Source organism: Hypanus sabinus, chromosome 15, assembly GCF_030144855.1.
Source record: "Hypanus sabinus isolate sHypSab1 chromosome 15, sHypSab1.hap1, whole genome shotgun sequence".
NCBI lineage: Eukaryota > Metazoa > Chordata > Chondrichthyes > Myliobatiformes > Dasyatidae > Hypanus > Hypanus sabinus.
The window spans coordinates 39,016,232-39,034,754 of NC_082720.1; the positions used below are offsets into that span (position 1 = coordinate 39,016,232).

Genomic DNA, 18,523 nt, shown 5'->3' on the forward strand with positions numbered 1-18,523 from the left:
GACTTATTCCTTCCATATTGCAATGCATTTTCGACAATCCTCCTGTTATTTTTTTATTTTTTAATCCCTCGTAGTTACATAAGTAAAGCTGGCCCCGCCTTGAAGGTTGATTGGCACTTCAGGGGAGCCAACCGACTTTGCTCCATTTCTCCGGGAACTCACCAACGATGTCGAAGCCGGTTTCTGTGACTTCGCCGCTTGATTTAACGAAGCCCCCAGCTATTGAGGGCTTTACTCCTTTGCCCAAGCCTCACGAGGAAGGGTTTGCGGACAAATTCATCAGGAAAACGAAGGAGAATCCATTCGTTCCGATCGGTGAGCGTTTCGATGTCTTGTGATGTTTCATCTTTTCTTCGTGTCCTGTGATAGAACTTGTTCTTCCTGTCCCTCTTTACACGGTATCCCTGAATTGTTGTATACTTCCAGCATTATTCTGCTTGTTTAATTTTAGGTTAGACGATTGGAAATGGCATGTACATTACGGAATTTACTGTAAGTGGTTGGGTCATGATTTTGCAGGGTTCTGATAATCCAGCTTTTAAAATTCACTTAATGTTATCGATTCTCATATAAAACATTATATAATCTATTACCAGAATGGTGAATGTTTAGAATGTTGCGCAGAAAACTAGATAACTCAAATATCTTACTCTGTATAGTTGTTTGTGAGCTATTGGACTGGACTTAACCCGGCTGGTAGAACATTTGATCGCGTTCCTAACTTGAATCGCATGAAAGATGGTATAAAGCAGGGCTTCTCATCCTGGAGTCCACGAACCCCCTCGGTAAATAGTGGGGGTCCGTGGCATAAAAAAAGTTTGGGAAGTCTAAGAGTTCACCCTCTGAGAGAGATCCACCCTCTGATCAGCTCTTGCGTATTTGTTTCTGTTTTACAGTGAACCTCATGCTGGCAAGAGTTACAGTATCAAGAGATTATGGTTAAACCGCGTTAGTTTTGACTGATATTTAAATTGTCAATAATGTTCTGTCTACACAATAGCTGTAGACACTTGAGTGTGAGAAAAGTTATCATCTTCATTTCCAACCTGTTGATCGAAGTTCAAAGTAAAATTTATTATCAGAGTACATGCATGTCACCACACACGACCCTGAGATTCTTTTTCCTGTGGGCATACTTAGCAAATCTATAGAACAGCAACTGTAAACAGGATCAATGAACAACAAATTATGCAAATATAAATAAATAGTAGTAAATAATGAGAGCATGAGATAACAAGATAAAAAAGTCCTTAAAGTGCAACCATTGGTTGTGGGAACACAAGAGCTTGATGGTTGAGGGATAGTAACTGTTCTTGAACCTGGTGATGGAGTTCTGAGGCACTTGTACCTTCTAATTGATGGCAGCAGCAAGAAAGGAGCGTGGCCTGGGTGAGATAGTATCACCCAGGAATTTAAAGTTATTGATCCTCTCCACCTCTGATCCTCCAATGAGTACTGGCTCATGGTCCTCTGGTTTCCCTCTCCCAATGTCTACAATTCATTGGCAACATGTTCATTGACTCTCACAGCTACCTAGACTATTCCTCCTCCCACCCTGTCTCCTGCAAAAATGCTATCCCTTTCTCTTAATTCCTCCGTCTCCGCCGCATCTGCTCTCAGGATGAGGCCTTTCATTCTAGGACAAAGGAGATGTCTTCCTTTTTTAAAGAAAGGGGCTTCCCTTCGTCCACTATCAACTCTGCCCTCCATTGCATCTCCCGTATTTCACACACCTCTGCCCTCACCCCATCCCCCTGCCAGCCCACCAGGGATAGAGTCCCCCTGGTCCTCACCTATCACCCTACCAGCCTACAGATCCAACGCATAATCCTCCGTAATTTCCGCCACCTCCTACGTAATCCCACTACCAGCCACATCTTCCCCTCCTCCCCCCACTCTCGGCTTTCCGCAGGGATTGCTCCCTACACGACTCCCTTGTCCATTTGTCCATTCATCCCCCATCCCCCCCCATCCCTCCCCACGGACCTCCCTCCAGGCACTTATCCCTGCAAATGGAAGAAGTGCTACACCCGCCCCCACACTTCTTCCCTCACCACCATCCCAGGCCCCAGACAGTCCTTTCAGGTGAGGCACCACTTCACCTGCGAGTCGACTGGGGTGATTATACTGTATCCAGTGCTCCCGATGTGGCCATTTATACGTTGAGGAGACCCACCGCAGACTGGGAGACCATTTCGCCGAACACTGGCGCTCAGTCCTCCAGCAGTGGCAGGATCTTCCTGTGGCCACAGACTTCAATTCCACAGACCACTCTCACTCCGATATGTCTGTCCATGGCCTCCTCTACCATCAAGATGAGGCCACACGCAGATCGATGGAGCAATACCTTATCTCCCGCCTAGGTAGCCTCCTACCTGCTGGCATGAACATTCAACTCACAGACCTCCGTTGATACCCCTGCCCCCCGCTTACCCCATCCCTATCTATAATTTTAGTCTGGTTCTCTTTCTCTCTCCTTCCCCCCCCCCCTCACTATAATCTCCCCCCAGCCCTACCTTTCTTTCTCTTTTATTTCCCATAATTCTCCACCTTCCCCCTAGCCCATTTCCCTTCAGCCTATCACTTCCCAGCTGTCTACTTTATCCTTCCCCCCCACGTCTTATCCCCCCTCGACCAACCCATGTTACTTCACTCCTGATGAAGGGTTTCGGCCCAAAATGTCGTCACTACCTCCTCCCATAGATGCTGTCTGGCCTGCTGAGTTCTCCCAGCATTTTGTGTTTTTGTCTACAATTCATTCCTTGGTCTTATTGACATTGAGTGAGAGGTAATATCATTAAGTTTTGTGAGTTTTATTGTCATATGCACAAGCACATGTGCAACGAAGAGCTTACCTAGAGCAGCATTACAGGCATGTGGCATCTGATACACAACATTCACCAAAACACAAATTATATAAGAAAAAAACACAATTAGAACATAAAATAAAGCCTATTATCGTGAGAAATGGTGTAATGTGGTGGTAATGGTGGTGTGGATTGTTTAATGATGATGTAGTACTTAGGGTTGTACAGGTTGGTTGAAGAACCAAATGGATTAAGTGAAGTAGCTGTTCTTGAATCTGTAACTTCTGCCCAATAGTAGCTGTGAGAAGATGGCATAGGGGATGACCATTTCGTACAGAGATGAGGAGGAATTACTTTAGCCAGACAGTGGTAAATCTGTGGAATTTGTTGCCAAAGATGGCTGTGGCAGCCAAGTCATTGTGTGCATTTAAGTCAGAGATTGATAGGTTCTTCATTAGTCAGGGCTTGAAAGGTTATGGGTAGAAGGCAGGAGAATGGGGTTGAGAGAAAAATGGATGAACCTGATGAAATGACGGAACAGACTCAATGGGCTGAATAGCCTAATTATGCTTCTATGTTTTAAGGTCTTATAACCCAGAAGGCGAGGGTCTTTGATCATAGATGTGGACTTTTTGAGGCAGTGCTTCATATAGACATTACCAATGTTAAGGAAGTCAGTAGCCTAGGGAACTTCTCTATTTCAGTGATTTCCATTTGGAATGGCAGGAGAACTAACCCTATTATTCATTGTTTTCAATTTTACTCGGACTGCTTGATGCAACCTACTGTCAAATGATGCCTTGGTTTCAAGGCAACTTAGTCTTTGCTCAGATCTAAAATTCTAATTGCCCACATTTGGACCTAATCTACAGTATGGTTTGGAGAGGAATGGTGTATCTGTTCATAGTATTACTGATATCACCTTCCACCACATTGGTTTCAGAATGTTGGGGTGTTGCTTGCAAGGATTACTTGGTGTTTAATCAAAAAAATATTGAATGCAGGGAGTTGTTCAGCCCATTTTTGTTTTGACCAGTAAAAACAGATCTCTAGTCTAAATGCTCTTTCCAGTACTGCAAGTCAGGAGTTATCATGTACATATCCAAGAACTTTTAAACATTAAGGCGTTAAGGTTTCTCTGAGTAAATTACATTCCTGGTAGGGTGCTCAGAGGATGTGCAGACCAGCTAGCAGATGTTCTCATGGACATCTTCAACATCTCCCTGAGCAGCGCCACCGTTCCAACATGCTTCAAGGCCGCCACCATCATCCCCGTGCCGAAGAAGTCTTCAGTGTCCTGCCTAAATGATTATTGTCCCGTTGCACTCACATCCATCATCATGAAGTGTTTCGAGAGGCTCATCATGAGGCATATCAAGACCCTGCTGTCCCACTCACTGGACTCCCTGCAGTTTGCGTACCGTCCCAACTGCTCAACAGACAATGCCATTGCCATCACCCTCCACATGGCCCTAACCCACCTGGACAAAAAAGACACATACTTTTGAATGCTGTTCATAGACTTCAGTTCAGCATTCAATGCAATCATCCCTCAGAAACTGATTCGAAAGCTGAGCCTACTGGGCCTGAACACCTCCCTCTGCAACTGGATCCTAGACTTTCTGACTGGGAGACCTCAGTCAGTCTGGATCGGGAGCAGCATCTCCAACACCATCACACTGAGCTCGGGGGCTCCCCAGGGCTGCGTGCTCAGTCCACTGCTGTTCACTCTGCTGACCCACGACTGTGGTGGGTCTCATCAGCAAGAACAACGAGTCAGCTTACAGAGAGGAGGTGCAGCGGCTAACGGACTGGTGCAGACCCAACAACCTGTTTCTGAATGTGAACAAAACAAAAGAGATGGTTGTTGACTTCAGGAGGGCATGGAGCGACCACTCCCTGCTGAACATCAACGGCTCTTCGGTAGAGATTGTTAAGAGCACCAAATTTCTTGGTGTTCACCTGGTGGAGAATCTCACCTGGTCCCTCAACACCAGCTCCATAGCAAAGAAAGCCCAGCAGCATCTCTACTTTCTGCAAAGGCTGAGGAAAGTCCATCTCCCACCTCCCATCCTCATCACATTCTACAGGGGTTGTATTGAGAGCATCCTAAGCAGCTGCATCACTGCCTGGTTCAGAAATAGCACCATCTCTGATTGCAAGACCCTGCAGTGGATAGTGACGTCAGTTGAGAAGATCATCGGTGTCTCTCTTCCCGCCATTACGGACATTTACACTACACGCTGCATCCGCAAAGCAAACAGCGTTATGAGGGACCCCACGCACCCCTCATACAACCTTTTCTCCCTCCTGCCGTCTGGGAAAAGGCACCGAAGCATTCAGGCTCTCGCGACCAGACCATGTAACAGTTTCTTTCCCCAAGCTATCAGACTCCTCAATACCCAGAGACTGGGCTGACACCAACTTACTGCCCTATTGTCCTGTTTATTATTTATTGTAATGCCTGCACTGTTTTGTGCACTTTATGCAGTCCTGGGTAGGTCTGTAGTCTAGTGTAGTTTTTTTTCTGTGTTGTTTTTGTACGGTTTCATGTAACACCATGGTCCTGAAAAAAAGTCTCATTTTTACTATGTACTGTACCAGCAGTTATGGTCGAAATGACAATAAAAAGTGACTTGACTTAAGTCCATATTTACTCAATTGATCTTCAAGATCTCTCCAATTTCTCTCTGTTCCTCCACATACCTCTACTTGTGTATTCTGTCTATTATTGTAGCTCTCCGATTGTATTCCTATACTTGTACTTGACTGCATTAAATTCTATTTGCATTCTTCTGACTCTAACCGGGGCGTCTTGTAAACTTTAGTCATGCCACTTAGAGTCAAAATCATTTAATGAACATAACAAAAAAACGAGGGTTGAGCACTGAGTCTTAAGGAGCTCTGTCACTTTCACCTTTTTATTAACTTGCCTGCAATGCAGGACCTTGTGAGACAATTTTTGTAGATTTACATGAAAGGCATTTCTTTCAGACCTTCCTTATAAACTGTCAAAGAATTTAAATCAAATTTCTTGAAACAAATCATGCTGACAGTTCCTGATTAAGCTGAGCTTTACCAACTTGCCTACTAGTGAAGTTGAACAAATTGACTGATTTATCCCTATTTCTATTTTTAAACAATAGTATTATTTTATGATCCTCCATTCTTCTGGCACCACTCCCATAGCTGGAAAGGATTGGGGAGGAGAAAAAAAAGAGTTTGCCAGATCTTAATTATGTATATTTTCAAATCTGCAAGTGGTGATATTTCCTTGTATATGTGGGTGTGGCTGCCATGTTATTGTATTGGGAGGTTTTATTAGACCAACCTAATAAAAGTAGGCAAGTTCTCACAGCGTAGTTTGTGTAAACTGCATATGTAGTCACAGAGTACTGCTTGTGGAGGAAATGAATATTTAGGTTAGTAGGTGGGGTGCCAACCAAAGATTATCCAGACTTTGTTCTAGATCGGGGTCGGCAACCCTTACCACTGAAAGAGCCATATGGACCCGCTTCCCACAGAAAAGAAAACACTGGGAGCCACAAAACCCGTTTGACATTTAAAATGAAATAACACTGCATACGTTTTTTTTTTGCCTTTATGCTATGTATAAACAAACTATAATGTGTTGCATTTATGGAATCGATGAACTCCTGCAGAGCAAACGAAAATACATTTCTGCATGCAACAAAAACATTTTGAACTCCGAAAAAAAGACGTTGGGTTGAAGGTTACTACATCGTTAGCCTACCTTGGATCGAAAAATTAAAAGAAATCGCGCACTGGTGGGTGTCAGGCATTGGCAGTGGTGACGTATATTAATAGCGATAAAAACACGCAGCACTAAAATAACGACACGGAGTGGTTAAACTGCAGTCAAAGATAACCTTATTCGAACTACACAGCCTTGCTTTTAAGCCTCTCTCGACCCGCCCCCCCCCCCCCCCCCCATGGGCGCAGATGCTCCAAAAGACAGGTACTCACAAACCCCCGTAGGCTATCACCCTTAGCCAGAACGCTGGCAAATTGTGAGCCGGTTCGGATGTGCCAGGAAATGGGTCGCCACAACGTTTTATTTAGATTGTACAAGATCACCATAATCTTCAAATTTAGAATTACATTTCAAAAACTAACAAACTAACATAAAATACATTTTTGTTAAATACTCATTTATTTTCCAAAGCCACAGGGAGCCGCAGCACAGAGATGAAAGAGTCGCATGCGGCTCCGGAGCCGCGGGTTGCCGACCCCTGTTCTAGGTGATGAGCTTTTTGAGAGTTGGGTGACTGCATTAACCCAGATGGTGTCGAACTTCAGCAATTACTTTGGTGACTGTCACAGGAGGTGAATATTCTGTCATCTCCTGATCATTAGACAGACATTGGTGTCAGGGTTCAATGTAAATGTTATTATCAAAGTTATTAAACAGAAATTTGGATAAGTACATGGATAGTAGGGGCATGGAGGGCTATGGTCCAAGTGCATGTCGATTGGGAGTAGACAGTTTAAATGGTTTCAGCATTTAAGAGCCTGTTTCTGTGATGTACTTCTCTGGCTCTCCAAAGTACAGATATGTCATCATGTACAACCCTGTAATTCATTTTGCTCAGTTATACTCAGCAATCAATATAATAGTAACTATAGCAGGATCAATGAAAGATCAAGAAGAGTGCAGAAGACAACAAACTGCAAATGTAAGTAAATAGCAATAAATAACAAGAACATGAGCTAATGTGAGATCATTGGTTGTAGGAACATTTCAATGATGGGGCAACTGAGTGTAGTTATCCCCTTTTATTCAAGAGCCTGATGATTGAGGGTTAATAACAGTTCTTGAACCTGGTGGTGTGAGTCCTGAGGCTTCTGTTCCTTCTACCTGACGACAGGTTGGGTGGAGTAGAGAGAAGACCTGAGTAGACAGCATGACCTGGGCATGATAACAATGTCTTAACAGGCATTAGACAAGACATATGAACAGGCAGATAACAGGGTTATATGGAACATGCATAGGAAGGATTTAGAGGATGATGGGCCAAATGCAGACAAACATTAGCTTGGAAAGGCAGTTTGGTCGGAATGTACAAGTTAATTTAAAGCAGTGGTCCCCACCGGTACCAGGCCACAAGGAAACTATATGATTTAGCGATTATGGAACGATACGAGTCTGCTGCACCTTTCATGATTCCCTGTCACGCTCACTGTTGAACTCGAACGCATGCGAGGTCATCAGTTGGTCATTACCCTACAACTACTCGATGAGTTTAAAAAAAAACAAACATCACTTGAGCATTTCTTTGGAAGAGGTGGTAGGGACATAAAAGGCCTAATGATGATAATAACACAGAGACAGCTGAGGCCGAGCCTGCAAAAAAAAGGCTTCCTTCAACAGAAAATACAATGAGTCGTACATAAAATATGGCTTTAATGCAGTGGTCCCCAACCACCAGGCCACGGACTGGTAGCGGGCCTCAAGGAAACGATATGATTTGGCAATATGAAATGATATGAGTCAGCTGCACCTTTCCTCATTCCCTGTCACGCCCACTGTTGAACTTGAATGCACGTGAGGTCATTACGCACACGAAGTCATTACCCACATGAGGTCATCAGTCGCCTAAACACAGGGTGCTACCCTTGCACCAGGAATCACTGGTTGGCCTCGGGTAATGGGCCACCTCGCGTGGCTGGTGAGAAGTGCCGTTGCTAATGGCCTGGAGCGTGGACAGATGGGCACTGCCTCTAGACCTGTTTACCACACCAAATGTTCATGGGAGCCTGGTGCTAAATTATTCGCAGACGACCTAATTTGGACTCAGGGTTTCGTAAGTAGCAGAGCAGCTACCTCGCTGCGATCTACTGAAGGTCATCCCTTGAGACAAACTTTTGTCGGCCGATAGATCCTACCTACTGCGGAGGTGGGGGTTGCCCTGTGACACTCCTCGCTCAGTCAGTTGCTCTCTCCGGACTGTAACCACCGCGGCCCCAGCACGGGGACCTTTGGCTCTGACCTTTTCCTCTCACCCCACCCACGACCAGCCGCACCTGGCCAAGGCACCTGGCGGCGGGCAGGCAGGAGGCTGGAGTTGGGGCCCAGAGGCTGTCTAATGAGGCAATGAAGCCCTCAAAACTGCTTTGGTACCCTGAGTCCAAGCACCCTGCACTTAAAGACAAACCCGTTGAGTTTTTTCAGCGGAAAAAAAAGTGAGCAAGCGGGACAGAAGCAAGTGCTGATAGCCACGTAAACTAAATTGCGGAATAGACTGGACATAAGGAACCTCCTTTGAGTATTGCTGTATTCTGGTTGTGCTTAACACCCCCCCGCTGGCCAGTCTGCAAGAATATTGTCAATATTAAACCGGTCTGCAATGCAAAAAAGGTTGGTGACCCCTGCTTTAATGCAACCGGTGACTTGCACGCTGCAAGCCCCCTGTGTGTGATATGTGGAGACAAGTTGTCTAATGAGTCAATGAAGCCCTCAAAATTGCTTTGGACTTTGAGTCCAAGCACCCTGCACTTCAAGACAAACCCGTTGAGTTTTTGGAGCAGAAAAAAACGTGAGCAAATTTGACAGAAACAAGTGCTGAGAGCCACCAACTCCACAAATGCTGCAGCTCTGAGAGCGTCGTACTTAGTGGCTAGCCATATTGCTAAGGCTAAGAAGCCTTTCACTGTTAGTGAAGAATTGATTTTGCCTGCTGCTAAGGACATGTTCCATGAACTGTTGGGAGAAGCTGCAGCTAACAAGATGGCACAGGTTTCTCTTTCAGCTACCACAGTTTCAAGGAGAATCGATGACATAGCGGAGGACATCGAAGCACAAGCTGTTGGAATGGCTTAGCAAGTCACTATGGTATGCCATCCAGGTTGACAAGTCTACTGATGTCGACAACAAGGCAATACTGATGGTTTATGTGTGATATATATTTCAAGACAATGTGCAAGACAATCTGCTGCCAACTATCATAACTGGAGCAGAACTATTCAAGTCTTTGAATGACTACATATCAGGCAAACTGAACTGGTCATTCTGTGTTGGAATATGTACAGGCGGGGCTGCAGCTATGACTGGTCGGCTGTCTGGTTTCACTACCCGAGTCAAAGAGGTTGCTCCTGAATACCAGTCTACACACTGTGTCATACATGGGGAAATGCTGGCTAGCAGAAAAATGCCACCTGATCTTGACAGGGTATTGAGTGACGTCATTGAAGTTATCAATCACATCAGAGCAAAAGCCCTTAACCCACGTCTGTTTGAGCAGATTTCTGAGGAAATGGATGCAGAGCACAAACACCTTCTCTTACACATTGACATCAGGTGACTATCAAGGGGGAGAGCCCTGGCCAGGAATTTTGAGTTAAGGGAGCCGCTACAGAGATTTCTTTAAGGAAAAAAGTCACAACTGGCAGCACACTTCAGTGACGAGGAGTGGATAGCAAAACTCGCTTATCTGTGTGATATCTTCAACCTGCTCAGTGAACTCAATTTGTCACTTCAGGGGAGAATGACAACTGTCTTCAAGTGGACAGATAAATTGTCTGCTTTCAAAGCCAAACTGGCACTGTGGAGACGGCGAATGGACAGGAGCATATTTGACATGTTCCCAACATTAGCTGGGATTTTGAGAGAGACCGAGGCTGCACCGTCCTTCTCACAGCTGGTGCACGATTACCTATCTTCGCTGTCAACAGAATTCGAGCGTTACTTCCCAACCGTAAATGATCCAAGACATGCAAAGGAATGGGTCCGTGACCCATTTGTGAATGACCCCGGTGAATCATCCATGTCAGCGCGGGAAGATGATCAACTCCTAGAGCTTGCAAATGACGAAAAGTATGTTTGACGTAACATCTCTGCTTGCATTCTGGATCAAAGTCAAGGCTGAATATTCTGAGTTACCCACGATTCCAACATCTTATCTCTGTGAAGCAGGGTTTTCTGCAATAAATGCAACAAAAACTAAATTGCGGAATAGACTGGACATAAGGAACCCCCTTCGAATATCACTGTCTCCCATCACCCCTCGACGGGACTGTCTTGTTGCATGGAAACAAGCCCAGGGCTCCACTGATTCAGTGATATTGGTGTGTTGCAATGCTTTTATATGTTCATACGAGGAAAACATGTGCTGTGTGTTTAATATCCTAATGTTACTTAAAATGTTATGATGCTATTGACTTGTATGTTACTTATAATTGACTTATCACTATATTCATGCAAGGAAAACATGTGCTGTGTGTTTAATATTAAATATGTTAAACACTTTTAGAAATGAAATGGAGTGTATTAGCCACTTATAACTAACTTTTAGTTGACTTATTATCTATATTCCGGTCGTGATTAACACCCCCATCCCCGTCGGCCAGTCCGCAAGAATATTGTCAATATTAAACCGGTCCACGGTGACCCCTGGTATAAAGGGCCTATTTCTGTGATGTGTAACTTTTGAATCTATGGACTTGGACATGGTGTGCTGATGGCTGGCCCCTGTGTCATAAATGTTGAGATTTTTACCAATGTTCCTAACTACTTTATTCATGCCTTGATATCAAATGTATTCATTTTCTTCTTGGCTCCAGAATGCAGCCCTGCTCTCCATGTTTGGACCAAGGCCGTTCAGCAGCTAAATGATCTTAGGAAACTGTGTTTCATAATGAGTAAATGCTACTTCGGATTACTTTTAATGCCCCTTTCTGTCACTTTGAGTAGAAGTATTGGGAATTGGTAAGTATTTACAACAATAAACTTAGTTTTTGACTTTAACTCATCAGTAAGCTCCAAGACCTGGGCCTGTGCAACTGGATCCTTGATTTTCTCTCTGGCAGACCTGTTTGTACAGAGTGGCACTCAATGTCAATAAGACCAAAGAGCTGATTGTGGACAAGATGAGAAAACATGAACCAATCCTCATAGGGGGATCAGAAGTGGAGAGTGAGCAATTTCAAGTTCCTGGGTGTCAAGATCTGTGAGTATCTAACCTGGTCCCAACATATCAACACGGCTATAGAGAAGGCAAAGACAGTGGCTATATTTCATTAGGAGTTTCAGGAGATTTGGTTTGTTACCTAAAACACTCAAACTCCTACAGATGTACTGTGGAGAGCATTCTGACAGGCTGCATCACCAACTGGTATGGTTGGGTGGAGGGGCTATTGCACAGGGTCGAAAGAAGCTACAGAAAGTTGTAAAATTAGACAGCTTTATCTTGGGTACTAGCTTCCAAAGTGTCCAAGACATCTTCAAGGAGCGGTGCCTTAGAAAAGTGGCATCTATCATTAAGGATCCCCACTACCCAAGATATACCCACTTCTCATTGTTACCGTCAGGAAGGAGGTACAGAAGCCTGAAGGCACGCACTCAGTGATTCAGGAACAGCTTCTTCTCCACTGCCATCTGATTCCTAAACGGACACTGACCCCACGAACACTACCTCACTTTTTTTGTTTTTATATTTCTGTTTTTGCACTATTTTTAAGTTAACCATTTAATAATATTAAGTACTCTATTGATCCAGAGTTGAAGTTATTTAATTACAGCAGCAACATTTAAAAACACACTTAGCAATAATAAATATACTAATATTAACTAATAAGTACAGAATAATAATAAACACAATAATTTACCATGTGCAATAATGTACGAAGTAATAAAACAGGCTATTGTACTATAATGTGTGTTCTCCTATTGCACAGTGATGAACTGCTGTATGTACTTATTACATTTGGTAGGAAGGATTTTCTGTAGTCTTTGCATCAGCAGAGCTGAGTGAGCCTGCTGGAAAAGGTGCTGTGCTGCTTATCAGTAGATCATGGAGAGAATGTACCTGATTGTCCGTAATAGATAAGTTTGTTCAGTGACCTCCTGTCCACCACTAACTCAGAGTCTGAGTTGTAGCCAAGGGCAAATCCAGCCTTTTAATGAGTCTATTTAGTCTTTTTGCATCACCAGCACTGAGGTGATCTACATATTAATATACATGTATTTACTGTAACAGATTTATTTGTTTCCTTCTAAATTATCATGCATTGTACTGCTGCTGCTAAGTTCACAACATCTGGTGATTTTTTTTTAAACAATATTAAACCTAATTCTGATCCCTCCCTTCCACACTCAATGTCAGCACAGGTGCACCACAGGGCAATGTGCTTAGCCCCCTGCCCTACCCACTTTATACTTGTGATTGTGTAGCTAAGTACAGCTCCAAGTTTGCTGATGATACCACTGTGTGCCAAATCAGCTTATAAAAGGGAGATTGAAAATCTGTTTGAATGGTACCACGACAACAACCTCTCGATCAACATAACTGAAATGAAACAGCTGAGGATGAAGAAGCCAGAGATTCATGAACCAATCCTCTTTTCAAAAACAGTTGGAGACAGACAGTAGTTTTAATTACCTTGGCATTAACATATCAGAGGAACTGTCTCGGAATGAGCACACATATCATCATAAAGAAGCACCTCTACTTTCTTAGAAGTTTGTGTAGATCCAGCATGTCACCAAAGACTTTGAGAAACTCTTACAGATGCTCATTGGAGAGTATCCTTACTGGTTGCAATATGGCCTAGTATGGAAGGATCAATGCCCAGGAACAGAAAAGGCTGCCGAAAGTAGTGGATGCAGCCCAGTCCATCACAGGCAAGCTCTCCCATGATCAAGTACATTTAAATAGAGCACTGCCACAATAAAGCAGCATCCATCATCAAAATCCCACCATCCAGGACACAATCTCTTCTCGTTAAAACCATCCGGCAGGAGGTACAGAAGCTTTAGGTACCACAACAACACCTGAAAAGTTAATAACCTATAACCATCAGGCTCCTGAAATGAAATGGAGAATTTCAGTCGACACTACTCTAATCTGATTCTTTAACCTACTGACTCTCTTTCAAGGACTCTTTACAACTTTGGTGCTCAGTATTTTTTTATTTGGATGGCTTGTCTTTTATTTGTCAGTCCTTATTTCTTGTGTATAGTTTTCTGTAATTCTTTTTCCAGTAAGTGGCTGCTTGAAAATTAATCTTGAGGTAGTATATGGAAACGTGCACTTTAATTAAAAAAATTTTACTTTGAACTTTGCTTTCTGTGGATAGGGTACACACTGACAATTTTCTGTACTGCCAGTAGATGGCAGTAACTGTTACGGAATAGTTTAGCCATGACTAGTTCAGGAAGCAAATTTTTTAAATCTGCCAGAATGTTGTGTAATCCTGTAGATTTGGCTGTAAATAGTGTACACACAGCCATTTTGACAATCATGTAAAACAAATTGATTTGTTTGAAGACATGCTTATTTGAGGAAATCTCAAAAACATTTGAGACAGAGTTTGAGACTGTGGTTTGAACTTGCCTAAAATTTAACAGGGACAATGTTGCTAAAGGCTTGGATGGGACAAAACATGCTAAACTTGTCCAGGAAGGTTTCCTCAAAGAATATGTAGAAAGCCCTGGTAGAGAGGAGGCAACACCCTTCCTATTGGGCAATGAGGCAGGGCAAATTACTGATGGGTCAGTAGGGGGGCAGTTTGGGATCAGTGACCAATACTCTACTAGTTTAAAAATAGCCCTGTAAAATGATGGAACTGGTCAAGTTAAAGTTCTAAATTGGGATAAAGATAATTATGATGGCATTAGATGGGAACTTGCAAAGGTTGATTGGAAAAGGCTGTTTGCAAATAATGAGACTTATGGAAATTTTTTTAAAAATGAGTTGGGGGGATTTTAGGGCCAGCATGTTCCTGTTGGAGTCAAGGATATGGCTGACAGCATTAGGAAACCATGATTGACAAGGTATATTGAGACTCTCAGGAAAAAGGGGGAGACATACATCAGGTATAGACAATTGGCATCAAGTAAATACCTTAAGGAGCATAAAAGCAAAACTACATGAGGGAAATCAGGAGGTCAAAAAAAAGAGGACACTACATTTGGCATACAAGGTGAAAGATGTTCTGAACAGATTCTACAAGCTTACTAAGAGCAAAAGGGTAACTAGTTAAAGAAGAGGGCCCCTCAAGGATCAATATGGCTGTTGTGTGTGGAGTCAGAAAAGGTGGGTGAGGTTTTAAATTAATAATTCTTGTCTCTGTATATACCATGGAGAAGGTCAGGGAAGTGTTCATGGACCATTCAGAAATCCGATGGCAGAGGGTAAGAAGCTTTTCCAAATAAGAGTCCAGGTCTTCAGCCCCTGTACCTGGGTAGCATATTCTGGGTGACAGGGGTCTTTAATGACTCTTGCTGCCATTTAGAGACACCACCTTTTGAAGATGAGCTCGAATGGGGGCAGACATGCCCATGATGAAACTGATCATCCCGTTCCCTGTGGCCTCTTTTGGTCGTGATGTGGAGTGCATTGAATACTCCATAGCAGACGGTGATGCAACCAGTCAGAATGCTCTGTGTACATTTGAAGAAATGTGCTAAAGGCTTTGACATACCAAATCTCCTCAAATTCAGAGTGCAGTAAATCTGCTGAAATGCTTTCTTACATAGGGCTCGGGATAGATCCTTGGAGATGTTGATACCCAGGAACTTGAGGACACTCGCTTTTTCTACTGCTCAATGAAGAATGATGTGTATTTCCACAACTTACCCTTGCTGAAGGCAAAAATCAATTTGTTGGTCTTGCTGACTTTGAGTGCAAGGTTGTTGTTGTGACACCACTCAATCAGCCAATCCATCTCACTCCTGTACACCATCTTATCACCATCTAAGATTCTGCCTGCAACAGTGATGCCATTGGCAAATTTATAGATGGTATTTGAGCTGTGCTTAGCCACATAGTTGTGAGTGTAGAAAGAGTAGAGTAGGGAGTAAGCATATGTTTGAGGTGTTGATTGTCAGTGAGGAGGAGATGTTATTACCAATCCGCACTGACTGTGATCTCCCGATGAGGAAGTCAAGGATCTAGATGTAGAGGGAGGTACAGAGGCCCATGTACTGAGGGGATGGTGATGCTGAGTTCGGCTGTAGTCGACATACAGCAGCCTGACACGGGTATTACCACTGCTCAGGTGATTGAAGACCAAGTGGAGAGTCAGTGAGACTGCATCTGCTGTAAACCTGCTTGGGGCGGTAGGTAAATTGCAGTGTGTCCAGTTCCTTGCTCAGAGAGGGATTAGTTCTGGCCATGACCAACTTCTCCAAGCACTTTATCACAGTAGATGGGACTGCTATTGGATGACAGTTGTAGAGGCAGTTCTTCTTGGGCACTGATATGATTGCTGTCCTTCTGAGAACCTCTGACTGCAGCAGTGAAAGGTTAAAGATGACCTTGAACACTCCAGGCAGTTGGTTTGCTCCAGCTTTCAGTATCCTGCCAGGTATATCTTTCCTGGATCCACCCTCTTACACTGTCATCTGGGACAGAGTCACAGGGCAACCAGATGCTGTGGGGATGTGCACAGGTGTACCATGGCCATCTGAAGAGAATAGAAACATAGAAAATAGGTGCAGGAGTAGGCCATTCGGCCCTTTGAGTATGATCATGGCTGATCATACCTGCTTTCTCTCCATACCCCCTGATCCCTTCAGCCACAAGGGCCAAATCTAACTTCCTCTTAAATATAGCCAATGAACCAGCCTCAACTGTTTCCTGTGGCAGAATTCCACAGATTCACCACTCTCTGTGTGAAGAAGTTTTTCCTCATCTCAGTCCTAAAAGACTTCCCTTTTATCCTTAAACTGTGACCCCTCGTCCTGGACTTCCCCAACATCGGAAACAATCTTCCTGCATCTAGCCTGTCCAATCCCTTTAGAATTTTATACGTTTCAATAAGAATGTAAGTTCTGCATTGACCATGCTCAAATCAATGCAGAAAAATGCCAAGTTGCATAATAACACACAGAGCTAGCATTTCAGTACCAATCATACTTCCAAAGTTGTGCCTTACAGATTCTGACAGGGTCATTAGAATAAATGAGCAGCTTCCTGCCTGGGAAAGGAAAAGTGAATCATGTAAAGCACATTTATCTCTCAGTTTCTCTACCATCCTCAGCCTTGGCTTTGTCTGCCCTGTCAAGGGATGCTCCCAAATGCCTTCTCAAATCTACATTTAACATGATTTGAATGCCATTCCCATGGCTGCAAGCTTGTTCACCATATTTATTAACAACAATTGTTAAGTGTCTCAGGAGGTTTGCTACGTGACAGAAGTTTAAGTTGTTGCTTTTGAATTGGTGAGGCCAAACCCCAACTTGAATAACTTCATACATTTAGTAGTAAAAACATAATGATGTGAAAACCTTTGGTTAAGGTGGAACGAGCCTTTAAGTTTGAAGACTCTGCATAACGAGGATTTCTTCTATGGTTGTGTTTTGTTTAGTTCAGATATATTGTCTCACTAATGTCCTATACAAGTGAAGCATAACCTTCATCTTTCTGTATTCAGTTTTTTGGAATGTGTAATTATTTGCCTTTGAGTACTATGCACAAGACAAACAGATGCCTCTGTAATCTTTTATGAGTTAGATAACACTTTTTTTCCTAAGTAGTTGATTTCACATTTTTGTACATTATACTCCATTTGCCATACCATTGTCAAATTAATGTGAATATCCTTTTGTGGCTTTGTATCTTCTTCACAATTTACTTTCCTGCATCTCTCTACCTATTTCGTATCTGTATTCTTGTGTTCACCCAGGTATTTACATTTTAGAAGTTACTAGCCCCTGTGGCACCCTACGTTTTTCATATCACCATCTGGGGAGAAAAGAAGATTCTTGTCTGGCCAGTCCGGTATTCATATCCTATGCCTGAAACTGTTATTATCCACGTCTTTGATATTACAGCTTTACATACTTTATGGAAATTTAAGCTTAATATAATCTGCCAGTTTAATCCACAGCACATATTATTAAATATGGTAGCTATGCTGCTGCCTTACTACAAGGCTTAAACAGGAATATTGATTTCTACAATCAATGAGACAGTCCCAATGCTTGTAAAATTTCAAATGCTCCTTAATGGTAGTTTTGAGTCTTAATTTGTTTCTTTTTCCTTTGTAGGAATGCTGGGTACAGCAGGCGCCCTTACCTATGGTTTGATTGCTTTCAAACATGGCAAGACTCGACAGTCCCAGATGTTAATGCGAACGAGAATCTTTGCACAAGGTTTCACTGTTGCTGCTATCCTGATTGGTGTGCTAGCTACTGCAATGAAGCGCAAGGAAAAGTGAATTTCTATTCTATGAACAGAATCAAGTGTAATGTTGGAAGTTTGTATTCTTTGCCATTTGGAATGTGGTTGTAACTCAATTTAAAAAAAGCTTAAACTCTATAGTGGTAATTTTAAGTACATTTCCGGTAGAAAATGTTACTGAGTATTGGTTGCTGCATTATCATTTCAAAGTTTTATTGTAAAAGTAAGTTTTCTTAAAATGTGCTCTCCAGCAAGTCATGATTAAATTGTTTCACTTTTACCTCCCTACCAGTCCTACATCTTAATTGTATCTTGTCCTACACAACTTAGACTATTTCTCCAGTAGTTCTTCATTGCTAGTCACCATTTGCTGTTTGTTGCTCCAGATTTCAGCATCTGTAGTCTCTTGTGTCAGCCTTTGCTTTGATGGGCTCCTTTTCACCTTTGTATGATTTTATTTCTCATGAAGAATTGACATCATGCCTGTATACTGCTTTTTAAAAACCTGAAAAGTTCAATTTATAAATGCCATATGAGGAAGTACATATCAAACCAGCAGGGCTAAATTGAAAT

At 42.9% G+C, this 18,523-nt stretch overlaps 1 protein-coding gene across 1 annotated transcript; it reads left to right on the forward strand.

Moving 5' to 3' along the window:
- Nucleotides 1–60: 60 nt before the first annotated feature.
- Nucleotides 61–18,236, forward strand: higd2a (HIG1 hypoxia inducible domain family, member 2A). The gene is made up of 2 exons (XM_059990239.1): nucleotides 61–315; nucleotides 17,818–18,236. The coding sequence occupies exons 1-2, from the start codon at nucleotides 168–170 to the stop codon at nucleotides 17,985–17,987; spliced, it is 318 nt and encodes a 105-aa protein (XP_059846222.1). The 5' UTR covers nucleotides 61–167; the 3' UTR covers nucleotides 17,988–18,236.
- Nucleotides 18,237–18,523: the final 287 nt, after the last annotated feature.

Excerpts from the sequence above, each read along its gene's own strand:
- higd2a (XM_059990239.1), top strand. The coding sequence starts at position 168 with ATGTCGAAGCCGGTTTCTGTGACTTCGCCGCTTGATTTAACGAAGCCC. Across the intron at positions 316-17,817 it reads GAATCCATTCGTTCCGATCG|GAATGCTGGGTACAGCAGGC; the intron begins GTGAGCGTTTCG and ends TTTCCTTTGTAG.